General features: G+C 39.0%; 1 protein-coding gene across 2 annotated transcripts in view; it reads right to left on the bottom strand.

Moving 5' to 3' along the window:
- PAM (peptidylglycine alpha-amidating monooxygenase) overlaps positions 1-18,211 on the bottom strand; it is a 68,055-nt gene extending 49,844 nt beyond the window's left edge. For both annotated transcript variants that reach the window (XM_088522002.1, XM_088522001.1), the window contains exons 1-4: positions 18,120-18,211; positions 16,836-16,956; positions 8,847-8,904; positions 3,366-3,453 (exon numbers count right to left, since the gene is read on the bottom strand). In XM_088522002.1, coding sequence (XP_088378128.1) covers positions 3,366-3,453; positions 8,847-8,904; positions 16,836-16,956; positions 18,120-18,211 — 359 coding nt within the window. The remainder of the gene's footprint in view (positions 1-3,365; positions 3,454-8,846; positions 8,905-16,835; positions 16,957-18,119) is intronic.
- Between the last annotated feature and the right edge of the window lie 364 nt (positions 18,212-18,575).

Raw genomic sequence — 18,575 nt, forward strand, 5'->3', positions numbered from 1 at the left:
AGACAGGCAGGCCACTGTCATGAACAAAAGCTCCATTAGCTCCCACCCTGCACGCAGTGTTGCTGGCAAGTTCCCTATTGTTCTCACCTACAAAAAATGACCACGTAGCCTGTGAGATGAAGTTACTTGAATCCAAGTCCAGCCTAGAATTCAAGCCTGATCCAGCTTGGGTCAATCTGAGGGTCTAGTTTTAAGCTTGGCCCTCAGAGGCACTGAGATGACAGCTCTGCTGACACGTTGGTTGCTCAGGTTGCCATCGCTAGGCCAGCAAGCACCCCCAGATACCTGCCAGGCTGTTAACCTGGCACCTTAAAAGCAGCTTGTCGTTCTTCCTCTCAATGCTGCAGAGTCTCCCATCAATCAAGATGTTTGAGGAATGGTTAATGGATATTTCCTTTTCCGTACAAGACTGAGCCTTAGACAAAATACATTTGAGTAGTGCCAAATTTCTCTTTTGAGTACCTGATCAATCTACAAAAGAACAATTCTCTCCGGCACTGAACAGTTTGCACTAACAACACTATTCCCAAACAAATGAAGGCAAAACACGTTTGAAATAAAATCTACTATCTACTGGATTTTAAGAAAGTCATTCAAGGTATGATCTAATTTGAAACACATGCAGTGTGTTTCACTGCAATGGTTTTTAGGTTGGTATATTTTTCGCCTAAGTTTAAACTATTGAAGAAAGTACACTCTGAAGAATAGCAGAAGACATTGGAAAGAAGAAAAAGCAGACTGCTGGAAAGAGAATCAACAGCTCTGGGCTTTCATTGTTTCATTTTCATCTGCTTTTCTTGCTGGACAAGATCACAGCATTCATTATAAATATTCACATTGATAAGTACAAGGGAAATAAAACTTCCGATGAAAGTTTGTCATATGTTTAAATACTGACCAAATCATTTCCCAAAAGCCTACAGAGATGATTGTAAGTGCTAGATTCATACTTTTTTTTTCTGTGAAAAATACATTATACTAGTCCATTGCCTCTAAATGCCATTTCCAGTTATCTTATTGGTAAATATTTAAAAGATAAATTCAGATTACCAAGCTGCACAAGAAAATCTGTATTAAAATTGTTCCGCAGATCAAACTCGGTTACTGAAGCTTTTTACACTGCCAGCAAAGCTTCCTAATAGGCTCGCTGCTCCCCAACACTGCTTAAATACCAGCAGCTTCCCCAGCTAGTGCCATCTTCAGCTTCTCAGCACTCTGGATCGTCACATCTGGTTCAGTGGTACGGGAAGCTTCCCTTACAGCTTGAGCATCTTGAAAAGCAAGATATCTACCAAACCATCTGCTATGGACAACTTCCTTTAGTTTACTTTTACTTCATTTTCCATGACACCAAGAGAAGTCTTCTCCATACACACAGAAGGGCAAGCTATAGAGGAAGGAATTAGGTCTCTGGTCTAATGTAAGCATTAGCAAACACTCTCTAATAAACTGAGGGATAATCAAAATGAGAAAAAATGAGGAACATACAGGACCTCTTGCACAAAAAAAATGACCGAGGAGAAATACAAAGCGGAATGGGAATACAGCCAAACACACGACTTCTAAAGCGTCAAGAAATGCGGTGGATTGGTCACTGAGACTGCCAACCCAAACTATCTGAAGGATAAATATAAAAGTCAGAAAAAAAAAAACACATCCAATAAAACCTGTTTGTTTGTTTTTAAGTCAACTACTTGACAGTGTTTTATCCCTGCCTTTCTCCAGGTTTCCTTTCACATCCATGTGCAAACAATGATGTAATTTGGATTTCCCAGAACTCCCTAGAATTTGGATTATGAAATGGCTCTTGAATTTTCTTAGCCATTGTCTGCAAGACACAGGTTGTCCTCAGTAGAAGATTAACTTCAAGAACTGAATCACATCCACTCCCTAGGAATCGTACAACAGTCTTTATACCTTTTCCCAGGCTATAAAGTCTTTTCTATAAAACAAGACTTCCCAAGCCTGACTCAGGGGAAGAGATAAAGTCTTCCCACCATAAATAAATAAATAAATAAATAAAATACATATATACCACAACAAAAAAAACCCACAAACATTTGTTATAAACTTTTTTAAAATAATGAAATAGTACTACCTGGACTCAGATTATTTAATACCTATTTCATGTAATTTCATCTAGATACTATAACTACTTTATCTGTCAATAGACAAAAAAAATGCTGATGTGGTCTAATAATTTTTCAAATACGAATATCTCTTTTCCTTTCAAAGTTTCTCTTCTTTCAGAAGTATTTTTATCCCTCACTCAGCACAGTAGCTTTTCCATATATATATAGTATATATATGGCTATATATATATATATATCAATATTTTTCCAATTAGAGGAGCTACAGCTGCATTAGCAACTTGACTTAGAATAAACAAACACAAAGCTTAATATGTTTATGCTCACTGTCAAGCGAGCATCACGGTAATTTTGGGGGGGAGAAGATACATCCCGTTTTTCCATTCTCATGGACAGCTTAATTTCCTCAGCTGTAGAGACAGCTTCTCATCATTCACTTTTGAAAAAGTAGAACATTTATTTGGGCTTCTTGATATGAATTGGAAGTCTAGATTTCTCAGTACTCAGTGGTGCCAAGCCACAACAATTCTCGCAATTTCAGTGCTTTGAACTAGAAACAGTATTCATCAGGTTTGCAGAAAAGGCACTGTCAAGCGCCCCAAGTTCTAGGCCCTGTCAAATATTTGGGCCGTCTCCATTTTGGATTATTGTGGCAGGGATGTGCATATTTACACCTTCAAGACAGTCAGTTAGGCATCAAAATGTAGAAAACAAACAGCTTCCCTTCCTTACAGGGGGCTTACAGCTAAAAATAAATAAATCGTGCTGCAAAGTGACAGTCAAATACATCACAGCTCTAAAAATCTGACATTTGCATACACCAACATACCTTCAAAAATGGATTTTCTCTGGTCTTCTCTTCTGAAGATGATCATTTTATTTCCCCTCCTCGCCCCATCCCTCCACTTTAGGAAACCTACTTCATTCCTGAGTTCACGTTAATCCACTACAGAACACAGAGTATAGACATGCTCTGTGGACATAATCTGGGAAAAGTGTGCTGACCGCTGTGCTGAGAAAGACCATCCAAGTTACTCCAACCACGATATTTAAGACATATTGCTGACATATTTTTAGCTACAGTTCTTAAATCTTTGAGAAAAATTATCAAAACAGAAGCGTGGGCAGACTAGACTCTCACACATCTCTTCTTCCTTCGCATTTTTTTTTCCACTTAAGAAAAAAAAAAAAGAAAAGTGATTCTTGAGAAGGTTTATTTGGAGGCAAACAATACAGGAAAAGATACAATTATAAACGCAAGCCTGCAAATCTTACCAGTAATTTTCAGTAGAAGAGGGTTCACTACATCCAAAGAGTAACATGTGGTGGACAGTGTCCATGCTGGCATGGGGTTTAAAGTCAACTGAAAGACAAAATTATAAAAAAGGGTCTGTAATACTCCACACAAGGAGTGTGCATCCCCAGGCACTTTCTTCTTACCTTCTGCATTACACTTACGACTTTACAAACTTATGCTACAATTCCCTTCAACAGCCTTTCTTCCAAGCTAAGGCATCATACCTCATTTAGTAATTAAAAACAAACAAAAAAACTAAGTTTCCACATAAAGCTGTTATATCTTTCTCCCATGTAAAATATGACACTTAGTACACATCTCCGTATAAACTAGCAAATTTTAGCATACCCAGTCTTTTAACTTCAAAATTCGCACTTGTGATTTAATAGTGCTTTTTTACTCCTTTTTTAAATTTCTTGTTTCCACCAAAATACCAAATGAACAGTAAATTGAGTTAAGGGCTGTGCATTGGTTGCAGTAATGTTTTCTTCTAGCAAAAATTTTGCTATATCTTTCTTAGAACAAAAGTTCCATGAAAAATAATATAATGTATTCTCACTCCCATGTAAGCTCCTTTGGAATAGAAACCAATATTAATTTAAATACAATCATGTTGACCAAATATTCTTTCTTATTAGCAACATAGATGAAGGTCAGTGTTCAGTATCCAAACATCTCTGTTCTTTGTACAATTCCACAAAAACATTAGTTCTGCTGGTGTCTCCAATGTTAGTGTTCCTGCTCAGGATAGGACTGTAGATGCTCAGGAGGGTGTTTCTAGAAATGAAACAAGCTATACTTGAACTCTCTTTATTCATACTGAAATACACCCCATACAGGGAAGGAAAGGAATTTTCCTTCATTCCTCACCCAGGCTAAGGTTGTTAAGTGGAGCTGGGAGATGAAAGCCACCCACCTTGCCCGGGACCCAAAGCACAGCAGAGATGCTCCAGAAAAAGGGCTGGCATGGAGTTATTTTGCACACTGCGTGTTCTTAAAAATGACTTCAGAACTGCTAAACTTGCCAGCAGGATTGAAGTCTAAAGACTGCATAATTTCTGTCCCCTCCACTAGGAAATTCTACTCATTCCACAGCCATTAAACAAACTTGTGTTAAAGCAAGACCTTTTGCTTCGACATTTTTATCGTTAATATTTAACAGCAAAACTATGACTAATTTTTGTGTGGGATAGACAGTATGTGATTGTGTGTGGACTTTCTAGCTCCATTTAGAGGCTCCTGATTTAAGTGAGTTTCTGAAGGAGTTTCTCAGCAGTTCATAAATGTGAAATAGGACGCTCTTTATTCCAGAACCTGACACCTGTACAAAGTGGCACCTGAAGGGACAACCTTGAAGAACAGCTTCACTAAAGGTTATGGCCCTGACCGCTGAAGCCACCGCCTGCCACGCCGCTCAGTGACATCTCATTGCTTCTTTCCGCTCCTCTGCCATCCTGTCCCCTTTGGGACTTGCTTGGACGTGTGAGACACGAAGGCTTTTTTGTTCCGTCCCCACATGGCGCCTGCTCCAATGACATTCTGGTCTATGCGACCTTTAAACAGCACTGCAGAAGTTATAAAATACTAATAGTAATGGCAAGGGGAATAATGCACCACATTTAAAGCAATATTAGTTTTCTGAATGAACTCTACACCTGCTTTAGCTCATATATCTGATCATTCCCACTGGGAGAAGAGCCCTAAAAACTTCTCAGTCTGCCTGAGCCTGAGTGTGCTCTGCCAAGTGAGTTATTTTCTCACAGAGCAATTTTCTTGACAAGGCTCCCAAGTTTATATCAGTCTTTCTGAATGGGATGGAGAGGTGAAATAAAGTCATTCAAAAAAAGTATTATCTAAACTGGCACAAAAGTGATTGCTGAAACAATAGAAAAGTAACAGTTTTAGCATATACTACACTGAATCTGGTTTGATTTCCTTGCCTAATGAAGTGCTGCGTTGAATCATTAACTCCGTAAGAAACAGGAATGAGCAGACCAGAAATGCCTGGAGAGGACATCAACCTCATCTTAACAATGTTACTTAAACTACGTACCTAACCAATTCATTTCTAACAGGCTGATCTTTGTAAGCAACAACCCTATCATATAACACTGACACCTTTTTATTTTTTAATCAAAAATCTTCCTTCTAGATAATCAATGAATTCCCCTTAAAGAAAGATGTCAACACATCAGTGTTCAGGGTGACAGATTAGCAAGACCCTCAACTCAGTGCAGCTGTTGTGCAGAGGTATTAAGGAAGTTTATCTACGTCAGACTAGGGTAACAAGCCCACAACATCCCACAGCCCTGTCGGGGAGAAGAGCAATAAATCATCTAATTGCTACCATCTGTGTTGCTGAGCATAACAGGCTCCCTCTCATTTGTAAAGCACCATTTGACAGATAGGGCCTTATCATCAGTCAATACGAAAAAGACACATTTATTTACTGGTCAGCCATGTGAGGGAAAGTAAGGAGATGAAGATGACAGTCAAATTTCTTGGCTGAGTGGCTCCCTGTCAGCCTCGGTTCCTGTGAGGATCTGAGGAACACCCTTTAGCCATCACTCCTGCTCAGTAGTCATGAGCTGATTTTTATTAAAGCCTGCACCATTAAAGACTCAGTCTATTTTCTGCTTTAGCTATATTTATCCATATATGCTAATCAAAGGGGAGGTGGAAGAAAAAAACACCTTTGGTTTATTTTTAAATATGACTGTAATCTGACTTCTTTAAAAATGGACGTATTAATCTCACTCACAGCTATGTTTTACACACTGATTTCATAGGCATTTCACAAGAGCAAGAGACATGTATCCAACATGAAGTTACATGTTAAACCCATGGCATGATCTATCCCCAAAATCCCTCAAAACAAGCACTGCTCCTCAGCCTGGTCAGTGTTCACAGCCCCAAGCCTGCACATGCCTGCCTGCCTGCTGGTTATGAAAGCTCAGCTCAGTAAGGAAGCTAATTATTATTTCCTAATCACATATGGAAATTCCATAAAAAGAGAGTTAGCTCTGTTATTTATTTTTTCCCCTTCGGGGGGTTGGACTAGAAGACCTCTAGAGATCCCTTCCAACCTTAAGCATTCTATGATTCTATGTTTTCTACTTATTAATGAAGGCACTACTGGCCGCCTGCAGTGTTAGAGCATTGTCCCCTCTTCCAAGGTGTTTAAATTTCATCAACATGCAACAAGAGGGGAGAAATAAAGGAGAAAAGGATAAAAATAACAGAAATGAGCATTACCACTGAACTGCCACGTGCCCTCAGGTAATTCATCCCTCTGTGTTTCTCCTTCCCACGCTTGCTCTCTTTGCACCCTCTGCATTCCTACCCATTCATGCTGCAAGCTCTTTAGATCCTATATTGCCTTCTCAACAGAGGGCTGAAAAGCAGCCCAGAGTTACAGAAGCTCCTGTCTGCACTTTCAGAAGCTTCTATCATAAAATAAAACAGTAATCTATGAAAGCTAACGCTCACACAGCAGTTTCCCAAGCAAAAACCAAGCTAAAGACCCCTCTGTCAGACCTTACTTACTTAGATAACATTGTATAATTTTCCTTGCATTTTTCACAATGCAAGCAAATGCAGAATCTGCTTCAACCAGACACAAAAATACAGAAGCTGCCATTTTCTAAAGAGCGATTTCATTCTGTGTATATCAATCTTTTATGCTTATTTAAGCAACACAAAATATATGCTAGCGAGCTATAACTAGTTCCATATTGCCTAAAGATATTAAGAAACAGTTAAGGAAAAATGCCATTAGGCATCCCATTTTTCAGATGATACTTATTGTAAAAACCTCTTACTATACTCTCCTTCCTGAGTTTTAATTTGCTATTCATCTATTTTTGTGATAGGTCATTTTGCATTTTTATGTACTCCAAATTGAAGATGTCTGTGCCTTGCCTTTCTAGGCACAATTTTTTACACAATTTCTGTTGACTGGGGAGACTCCGATCTGATAAATCATTTTCTACTGGAATCACTTGCCAGTGACTTCTCGTAAGTCCAATGGAGCTGATCATATGCTAAATATTAACCACATACTTGTGTGTTTTCCTGGAAAACAGCCCCAATAAAGCACAGGCAATTTTATTTGTTCTGCTTTTAGGACACACAAATATAAATTTAGGTAATGGTGTTATGGGAAAACTATGTTCACAGAACAGTTTTTTTTAATTATTTGCTAATCAAGTTCTTGCTCTCCCCAAAACCTCAACTGGCAATTGGAATAGTTTCTTCATGCAGATCCCATATTATTTTGTGCCACATGTACTCAAGCACAGGGATCAACAGAACAGTGACTACATGTCAGAAAAAAGGCAGAAGAGTCTGCTTCAACCATTGCATTGTAGCCATAGATGACCAGAGACTGAACACTCAATCTCTCACATTTTTCTGATCTTTCCTCCCAGCGTTAATCTCATGGCCAAAATTTAATTTTGCAGTCAGGGACTGACTCTTTTAATAAATCTGAGAGAAAGCCTCGAATAAATTTTACCTTTTTTTCTTCCTTTTCTTAGTAATCCTACAGATGCAAAAAAACCCCGCTGCTTTTAGTTAAAATATCAGTTTACTCAAGGATACTCACGTGCAACTATTGTCTCATAACAGACTCCAATAAAAGCTACACAATATTTCCACAGTCTTTTTTTTTTTTTTGTGGAGACAATAGAGTAAAATTTACTAAAAAAGTTAAAGGAGAAAGAGAACTCTCTATTTTTCAATGTTTTCTCTTATTTCATTCTATAGAACATGTTACGACAGTGAAACTACCTTCAGTAAAACCAACTCTTCACAAGCCTTCTCTCTGCCTACACAACTGGATATAGGTAAGCAAGGCAATATGAAATTAAGAGCACCCAGCAGACACTCGGAACAGACAGTGTCGCTTGCCAGACCTAAATGCCCCAATCACTGGCACTCTCTTACAGTAGACCCTGTTATTTGCCTGTCGTCGTATTCATGCCACAACACCAGCAAACAGAGAGGGAAGAGGAGCTGGTTGGGTTGGGTTGGTTCCCCCCACTCACACACACACAGGTACGATCTCACTGCGTTCACTATTGCCTGCAAGTGCGAAGGATTTACAGCCCAAAACAGCAGGTAAATAAACAGTCTGCTCAGCAGAGTGGAATTAGGCATCCGGCCCGAGACAGAAAGCCAATACATTACAAATGGAGCTGCTTGGCACTGCCTGCCAGAGGCATCTGCATGCAGCTCCTTAACTGCTTCTGCTCATGAATCTCTCCAGACACAGTTTGTTATCTCGACTCTAAGTAGCTCTCTCTAGTTTGTTTCTGCATTAGCCATGATGAATGCATTTTAGAAACTCTGGCAGCCAAGATTAAGTTGATAATAGACAAAAATAAATAACTAAACAAAGCACTTTTTATTTCACTGTTTAATGGCTTACTAGACATACCCAGTCAACCAACACTCACCTACATAGGCTTCATCGTCCACCAGGAGGGGTACTGACATGCAGAGGTAGGTATCGGACTATGAAGAGACACAAAAGAACAGAAGTTACCTTAAAAATCAGGCAATGCTTAGAATGAACAGAAGCATCAGTGATCTGTACATTTCTGAAGACAAGTATGGCAGTACCAAATAAAACTGATAGGAAGATTACACTCTTATGAAGTGTGTAGCTCAGCACTGAACTGATTTGCATTGGCTAAACAACCCCTGAAATCCTGGAAAGCAGCAAATCCATAACTGGAGGGTCCTATTGAAAGGAAGGCTCTTATGCTGTGGTACTCGTCCTTCAAAGAAAACAGTAACATTCTCGTACAATACAGTTACAGTTGGTAAATGTATGTGGACTACCTGAAAATGAACAGTGAAGTCAGCATTATCTTTGACTGCTGAATGAAGAGAAGCTCCTACAGAAGTACCTGGGACACCATCATCTGCTTTACTCAGACTGTCTCTTTACAAAGACAAAGTATGATATATGGATTTCTGTTAAATTAATTCACTATCACACTGTGCTTATATTCAGAGTACTCCATCTGGTCAGCAATGTGGCTTTTAGGATAACAGCTTCGCTATAAACCATTTTAAACTTTTTTTTTCCCCCTCCAACTTTGAGGCTTTGAAAGACAAGACTATCAGTACTTGATCGGAACTCCAAATCTGACAGGACTTCCACAAGGTTTGTGCAAAACAAATCAATTTCTCACTACAACAAAACAAAACAGAACAAAAAAACCCTTGAAGTCTAATTTAAAACAGGAGGCTGTAAATAAGCAATGAGATGCAAGTGAGGGGGAAGGACAGGTACACAGGAGATAACGGTATGTGATTACACAGAGCAGTGATGTACACAGATAAGAGGCTGCTTTTTGTGTTTCTTTCCTAGAAGATGGGAAAGACGAACACAGGTCAGTAGACATGATTGATGTCTACTGACACAGTTTTATGTGTCCTGGATATATGCACCTACGGAAGCCAAGTTGAACATATGAAGGAAGCCAAGTTGAACAAAGGAATGTAAAAGGAAATAGTCTACTTTTTCTATATTAGAGAAAAAATATTCTACCTTTTCTATTACCTATGTTCAGAACTAGGATTTTCTTTTGTTTGTTCTGTAAACTTCATTTAGGACCCTCTATCCAAAATTGGAAAGTCAACAGCAGCAATGCTTAGCAGTGTAGTTGTAATAAAATCTTGAATTTCCTGTTTTTAATCACCAATTGAGTTTAGTAATGAAAAGAGTCTAGACAGCAAAGTAGATCTATTTTTGACAAGTAGTTATTTGTTCCAAATTAGAACTATATTAGTAAGAACAAGGTAAAAAAGCTTAAAATAGACATGATGGGAGGAGATTCTGCTGCTTATTTCATGCTATCAGCACTGTATAAGAGCGCAGATCAACTCATATTTTCTTCTTTCACTTCATAATAAAAAAAGTTAATGGGAAATTACAGATGCATTGAAGCAGGCATCATTTATCTTAGTTGTACAGAAAATGAACCATGCATCCCTAACCAAGTGCTCTAATACACTGACAAGTAGCAACTGTCCCAAGTAAACTTTTCTTGAATGTTTTCTCCTCCCTCTTTGATCCTGAAATACTCTATGTTGCGATTCTTAGAGAAGTATTCTTAGGTAACCTGCTGTGTGTTTAGGAAGGTTAAGATTTCAATTTAAGAAAGAGTGGAAAAAAAATTAAAAAGTTAATTATACTTGCTACTCTGGAAAGGAAACTAAGAATTCCAAGTCATTTACTTCCTCCCAGGTCACATTGTTGTGTTATTTTTATCTACCACCTGCATTGCCTTCTATTAGTTAGTCTTCAGCCTGCTCTCCAAAAATAATGAGGAGCCACCTCACCTCATTAATTGGAAATCCTGGGCAGCACTTGCTGGAGCATGACAAGCCTACAGATGCTCAGCACAGGCCACCCGCTGACCTGTTGCTCAGTATTACTCACCTTACTCTACTGAGTTCCACATCCTTCACCCCTCTCTTCTTACTGCTCCAGCCTACCATCCTATATTATTTCCCAGCAAGTTCTCTCTTCTTTCCCCTATTTCTCCCTATCCACATGTATTTTTCAAGACCAGAGAAACAAGGCTACAACTCCATAAAATTAATCTAAATGCCTTGCAAAAATGCTTCCAATAATTCCAATAATAGAAAGCCAAGAAGCATATCTGAAGAGGAAAGAAAAGAAAGCCAAGATTATAGATGGGTTACAAAAGTAACTCGACAGATTCGTAACCCAAAGAGCTACCAAGATCTATTAAACATGATTAACTCGACCAAGTCAGGAACTTTTCTTTTTTACTGGCAGCAGAACAGCATGCTTTAGTTACTGCAATGCCTACTCTCCCATCCTACTCCTTACCCTCTTCCCATAAATATTGGCTACTAGGTATAGTCAGAAAAAAAGATTGCTGGGCCAAATGGATAACATAACCAATGAACGTAATTATTCTGAAGTCTTTATCACTGTTGATACGAAAACTTCTCCTGGCACAGTCAAGTGTTTTCAATTTTGTCTCTGATGTAGAGCCAAGCACTACTTAGCTAGCAAGATAAGGTAAACAAATGAATAATCAGCTTCTAGATTCAGCAAAACAGATTCTGATAGCTGATCTCAAATTGTCAAAACTTCACACCAGACCTGAACACAAAAAAGAGCACAAACATGAACATTAGAAGCATTAGGAGAGGCATTCACTCCAGAATCAACAATCATGCTGCCCCTTTCTCTCTGCCTCATCATACTGTGAGCATAAGGGCACATGCTCGAGCAGCCTTCAAAAAGAAATTTCAACTGGGTAAGTAGTAAGCCCCAAGTATTTAAGAAATGAAGAAAGAAAGAAAGGAAATGCTCCAGCGTGTACAATTACATCTTTGGTAACGAAGGGAAATAAAGAAGTGACAAAAACTTATGCATGTTTGACGGACCTAGTTTCCTCCTTGTTTAATAAAACTTATATAAAATTCATCTTTATTTTTATAGGCTTTATACAAAACAGCTCTACCTTTTCATAGTAAGTATGGCAAAAATTTACGCTTTATAATCTTTATAAGAAACTTTAGTCTGAACTACAAGATGAAATCTATAGATACTCAAATCACTATTGATCTACAGGCAGCAGAGCTCAAAAGCAGTTTACAAAGGAGACTTGCAAAGCCCATCAGACAAGAACCCCCCACACACACTCATACCCTTTCCCTATTAAAATCCCACCAAATAGCACATTTTATCACATTTTGCCTGTTCTGCAACACTTAGGAAGTTACAAGCACACAACTAAGAAGCAATACTGTACCAAATTACATGGGCAAACCAAGTTCAAGTGAAGGTAGTTTGTCCAGTCTCAATCACATAAAATTAATTATTTTTAAACAAACAGAATAGCTTGACCTACAGCATTAACTGCTTTCTGTTCTTTTTTCATCATTATCTTGTATTTGTTGATTAGCAAGCAGATATTCACAACCACAAAACTGTCACTGGCTTGCAAAGCTGGCAGAGTAAACATGTTTTCAAACTGAGCTGCTCAAATCCCTTCTGGGAAAGAAAACTCCTAACACTTTATTTTTAAATAAACCATGGTAGTGCATTATTAGACTACTGTGAACAGATATGATTTTCTTAAAACTATCTTAATAAAGATTATAGAAACTACTCCTCAGAATTGAAGGCTGGTTCTCGATCTACAGCTCCTAGAGGTGCTCCAGCTGCACAGCCCCCTGAAGTTATTCTTCGCCCTATATATGTAGCTGCATTTTTCCTGTGTTGCAACTGGAACTACTATTAAGAAAACAAACAAAATAAAAATTTAAGCGCTCTGGATGCTCTTTTACCACTCATAAGAGTGCCAATGAATGCCAAGCACACGTTTTTCTGAAGGCAGAGAACTACTTTGGTGATGTTCAGGTTCATATTGCTGGCATGCACAGCTCAGTGACCCCTGCTCCACAGGAGTGCTTAGGATCACTGCCCATGACTGCTCGTGCTCTGCCACTTCAGAGCTGGGACGGGCATCCTTTTGTCAGGGACACATGTGCACAGTTAGAGCGCTCCTCGAGCCACGTGCAGGGCACTTCTCATCGATCCCCCCACGGGGTGTTTGCAGCTGCAGAAGATAACGCGAAAACAGAAAAACCCAAGCGCAGAAAGGTCATCACATCCTGCGAACTGGAAAATATTTGAATTACTTAAGAGAGGCACATAAAGCACCACAGCCCCTGCCATGCCTGAACTCCCAATATATTGCACAGATTTTTCACACTTATTAACTCTAGTGGTCCCTGGAAAAAGAAAAATATCATGGTAACCTTTCCACAGCCTAGATAACACATGCAATATTTATGAACTAAATTTGATGTGACTTTAAACAGAACCTGTAGCCTAACTTTACAAATGTATCTTTTAATGTAAGGGTGCACAGCCAACCTACAGATAGAAGGAGGGACATGGACTCTGGCCATGTTCAAACCATGCACTAGGAACTGTACTGCCACCACCACTATAATGTGTTCTCCATGTGGATTACATTTGCCTTTTTTTTCCCCTTCCTCCTTCTCTTACTATTTGAACACATGCTTTCACTTCCTCTGTAGACCTGGCTTACAAGTTTGGAGAGTTTAAGCTGTAGGTTACCTGTATGCCTATAAATTAAGGGAATGCAACGATCCCTACAGTAATCCTTCCAAAACAACAACATGAATTCTCGTAAGGGTGTTCTCATGCATACCCTCACAGGTAGGCCCAAAGCTTCACCTCTGTTTTGCAGTAATACACACAGATGGTTAGGCTTTTTGGAATCCAAAGAAGTTAATTTACATGATCTGTTTTCAACTGACAAGAATTACCTGGGAAGCTCAAGGGAATTAGGCCACAGTGGAATATCAAGGACTTCAGAAATTAAAACTAAAGGTGATTGCCTCAGTGATGCTATGGAAGCATTCAACACAGCAGCAATGTTGTCTCAATACCGGCCTTTCTTTTTCCAGCTTGGAGCTATTTTTGACTAAACAGCCAAGAATTTAACCTTTTGTGGAACAACACATCATTTTACAAAACCCTTCCAACTGCAGGTCTACTGCAGGTCATAAGGTACAAAGAACTAAGTAGTTTTAGGAGACCCCTTTCTGCAAACTAACTATGCTTCTATTCCCTATTCACTGTCCTCAAATGAACACTAACAAGTCATCCTAAAAATATTAACTCTAGCTTGATCACAAGTAACGGGCCTCCAAATGAAAAATACTAAGCAAAATCCAATGGCAAGCTTCATGCAAAAGCTTAGACTAGATCATCACCACGGTCCCCTCCAGCAGCATAATTCATGAATTCTCTGCTTGAACACTACATTAACTTGAGTCCTACTGAACAACATACTTTGTTTACATATTCAACATCGTCAACTACATAAAACAGTATTACAAATTAGCACAATATTTTACTATATCCTTGTATAATTACTTATCTTTTAAAGAAAATTAAAATATATAAACGTTAAATGAGCAAGCAGACATTTTTTTTGATCAATCAGGAGACTAAATTCTTCATTTAGCAGATTCACTAGCTTTCATAATGAGTTTAATCTCAATAATCAATATAGCCCTGTTTTTTGGCACTGCAGCTACTCAGTTTTCCTCTTGAAGCCTTTTCCATCTGCACTATTACTTCTGCATCTTTCATGTAGAACATTAGAAGAAAGTTCTTCCCCATCACACAAAATATATCACTCTTAATTCCCCAGATTAACCAATTGCTGACCTGAATAAAGCTTCTACTTCTCTGCATCAAACTACAGAACAATGATACAACTGAAACACAGTATTTCCTCTTCCCTGCAAATTACAAGTGAAAAAACAGACACTATAAAATGTACCAATGCTGCTCTAAAGTTACTGCTTTGTTCTCTACATTTTTAATTCATTCACATCTCCAGTGATTTTGTTTCTCCCCCTCACCCTTTTTTTTTTTCTTCCCCTACACAAAGAGTTATGATTGAAAACTCAGGAATTGGAATTAGGCATCACCAAAATAGTGACACGTCTCCCAAGAGCTCATAATAAAGCACTTGAAGTGCCCCTGTCCCCTTCATTTCACTGACGTATTTTGGCATCCTGCCCAAGGGGAGGCAAACTTGCATACAGATCCTGGCAGCACAAACCCTTCTCTTTCCCATATACCCTCCTATATAATCACCCATACGGACAACTGGAACTCACAGCAAAGCCACACTCACCAAGCCCACATCTTCAGCCCCAACTGGGGCCAATGGGTACACCAAAAAGGTGACTTAACTAGTAACAAGGCACTACATTAAGAAAAATAAAATAAAATAAAAATCCTCTAAAATAGGTATAGAATTCCTTCCCTTTTGTGATTTTTCTGTCAAGGGCAAACTAGCCATCTTAAGACCGACAAAGCTGTTGGCAGCATACTGCTGTGGAGTGCAAGAAAATAAAGAGCATCTTTTCTGCCATTAATTCTTGCTGAGTATAACAATGTTCCATTTGTCTAAAAGAGACAAGTTTTCCTATATAGTTAGTGTGTGGCACTGAGGACAGCAGTAGAGGGGGGAAAAAGTACAAGAAACGTGAGCAAAACTTAAAATACATGCAGCTAATTATTCAGGATTTCCCTTACCTGTTGACGTTGCGTTCTGCTGCTCTCTTTCTCCCACTATCCCTCCCCTAAATCTTAATTAAAGTGTAAAAATTAAGTTTACCACCTGGATGACTACTTTTGGACATAGGCCCACATAAATGAATGGGAATATTCCCCCCCCCCCATCAACTACTATAGCTTTCTCCAAAAAAATGTGGTGGGAGAAGAAGTAAAGTAACCTATCTCTTCACAGTTTACCATGTTCTTAAATCTTCATCTAATGCATCCTAAGGTTAAATAATAAAAACAAAACAAATTCCAAATATGCAGCTTGATAAATGGAGAATAGTTTTCAATCTTTTCAAAAAGCATCTAACATTTTAATGCAGACAGAGGTTTTCTAGAAAAAACACATTTCTGCTTGGCGCTCTCTGGAATGACACAGCTTTCTCAAAATTACATGTTAAAGAGGGGTGCTCCCCAATAACCAAAAACCTCACTTTCCCTGTCAGTTTTTTTGGAAAGTGCTATCTGCAACAATGAGTCATCAGCTACTGCAGCACAACATCATGTTCTTCGCAACCCTCTGCAGCCCTTTTAAAGAAAAGCATGGTCTTTTAATGACATACATAACTCCGTGCATGGCCAGGCTGCAAGAAAAACAATCAGTTGCATCTCACTTAATGAAACTATCTGCAAAAGTGACACTAGAGATTCAGAATTGTGTGTGATTCTTAATACACATACCTGAAAAAAAATTCTTCATTCTTACTCATTTGGCTCAGTAGAAGATATGCTCTTTCTGATATTAAATGGTTTATTGTTTGAAGCTGTTTACAGTAGCTTTCCTGGGCTAATTTAAGGGTTAAAACACTGGGTCATAATTATTATCTTAAAGAGTGCTTTATGATTAGTCTCTCTCCACTTGCCCGGGTTGTGCAATGTTCAGTTTAACTGAAGGCACTGAGACACTACTTGAGATTTCATGTCAGCTGCAAATATGAAAAAAAAAAAAAAAAAAAAAAAGGGATCTTAGTAGCACATGTAGTAGAGTATTTCACTCTAAAAAGAGTCATTCTCCTTGTTTTAATATCTTATTATTCCACTGCTATGTCCCCAGAATAAACTTCAGCATTTCAGCTTATAAAACCAACATGCTACAAGTTCATCAAGTAAAAAGACTTTTCTTTCATCTGACTTTTCTGATTTCTGCTCATCTCTGAACCACACACAGATTTGTGAAAGTTACCCTGCTTATTTGCTGGCATAAAAGTTAACACGTTATTTTCCTAAATATGAAACAAAGAATAAGCAGCAGTAAGAAAAAAGGCATTTGTCTCACCTGCTTAGGAGTTACCCCAGGCATGCGAATATCCAGTGCAAAATCTGATAGACCAAGAGAAATCACTGGCCTGTTGCTTCCGAGGCATTCATTGGAAAGAGACCTAGTAGTATCTTTATACCTTAAAAAGAAGGAAAGATTTCAAAAATACTGACTTTTTTTTTTATCATTCTAAAAAGACTGGACTTTGAAACAAAAAGTTGGACAACTCTGAGTGACTCCAAAAACAATCTGGGAGCTTCACTCTTTTGTGAACAGGCAAGAGCACTTTAGTTACCAAGCATGTTTGGAAGCAGTTCCTATAAACAATCAGATAGACTACCTTACACAGCATTGGTTTAAAAGAAATAAAATACTCAATGCACCCTGTCAATTCCTCTAAATAAGAGTCTATGTGTGCAGATAAAGAATTAAATCACACACACACACAAAAAAAAACCTTTTTAAAAAAAAAAGACTACATACCTGATGTAGAATTTAATACTTTAGATGTATTTTTTAATGTAGAATTTTAATACTTGAATACTACATAATTTAAAACTAAATTACATGTAAGGGGGAAATTTTTCATTTCAGACACTATGTCATTAAAGCAGCAAGTTTTATAACTTCACATGATTGTTAAGGAGGTCTGTATTGAATGCAACATAAAATAAGGTTGTCGATCACTATGAAGAATAGCTAAAACATATGAGATGTAACTCAACTGTAGTATACATTTTGAATGTATATGTATATATATAAATAATATTAAGCTACAATGCACAGTGTTCCTCATATACAATAACACTTTTTTGAGGAGTTAAGAGACTGTTTCTCTATGTGCTACTTTCAAATCTGTCTATGTAACTTTACATTCAGGACTCCAAAAATATCTCTGAGATTCTCTCATTTTAAGTTAGTTAATGCTTCCTCATTGAAGCACATAGGTTTACACTGCAAGCTAACAGGGGCAGGGAACATATATTTACTCACTGACTCAAAGTCAAGTCTCAAGTCTCAAATACCCTTGGGGGTTCTACAAGAATTTCTGTTAATTACTGTTTAATCATTCTAATAGAGAAAATGCCTATTTCAGAGAGCAATGTGAGAGTAAAACAATAGCCAGGCTGTCACACAACAAAAAGAATGCCCTTTTGATATTACAGAAAGGCTGCTCAGAATAAGGGAGCAAAACCCCACAAACCCCACAGGCTTTTTTAAGCCGGACATACTACTTCCCACCCCCCTCATAGGGGGCAGCCCTAAAGCACGCCCGGAATCAAGCTCCTCCGCACAACCCACCTCTTGAAGACAGCGAGCGGGCTCCGGAGCGCCCAGCAGCTGCCCTGAACGAGCAGGAGCAGGAGGAGCAGGTTGTTAAGGAGGCCGGCCATGTCCGCCCGACGCGGGGAGCGGCGAGGGGGCAACTCGGCTGGCAGGGAGACGGCGGCGGCAGCGGCGGGATCACTCGGCTACTTGGTTCCCGCGCGCGCGGCAGGCGCCCGGCAGCTCCCGACACACCATCTGCCTCGCGCGGTGACGCGCTGCGAAGCGGCGAGGAGGATGGAGCTTCCCCGGCTTTATGATCAGCTGTAGGAGGCCAGCAAAGAGTCTGCCCTCGCAGCCAGATGAGCCCCTGCTTCGGTCCACTTGCGGAGCAGCGCTTTCGCCAGGCGGTCCTGCAGGTCGCCTATCAAGCCGCACGGCCGGCAGCGCTAAGTGGCATCGCCAAAGCCCACGTCAGTCATCCTCCAGAAC

Source organism: Tinamus guttatus, unplaced genomic scaffold (genome assembly GCF_059628265.1).
Source record: "Tinamus guttatus ecotype Peru unplaced genomic scaffold, ASM5962826v1 Tinamus_guttatus_pri_ptg000142l, whole genome shotgun sequence".
In the NCBI taxonomy this organism is placed as follows: domain Eukaryota; kingdom Metazoa; phylum Chordata; class Aves; order Tinamiformes; family Tinamidae; genus Tinamus; species Tinamus guttatus.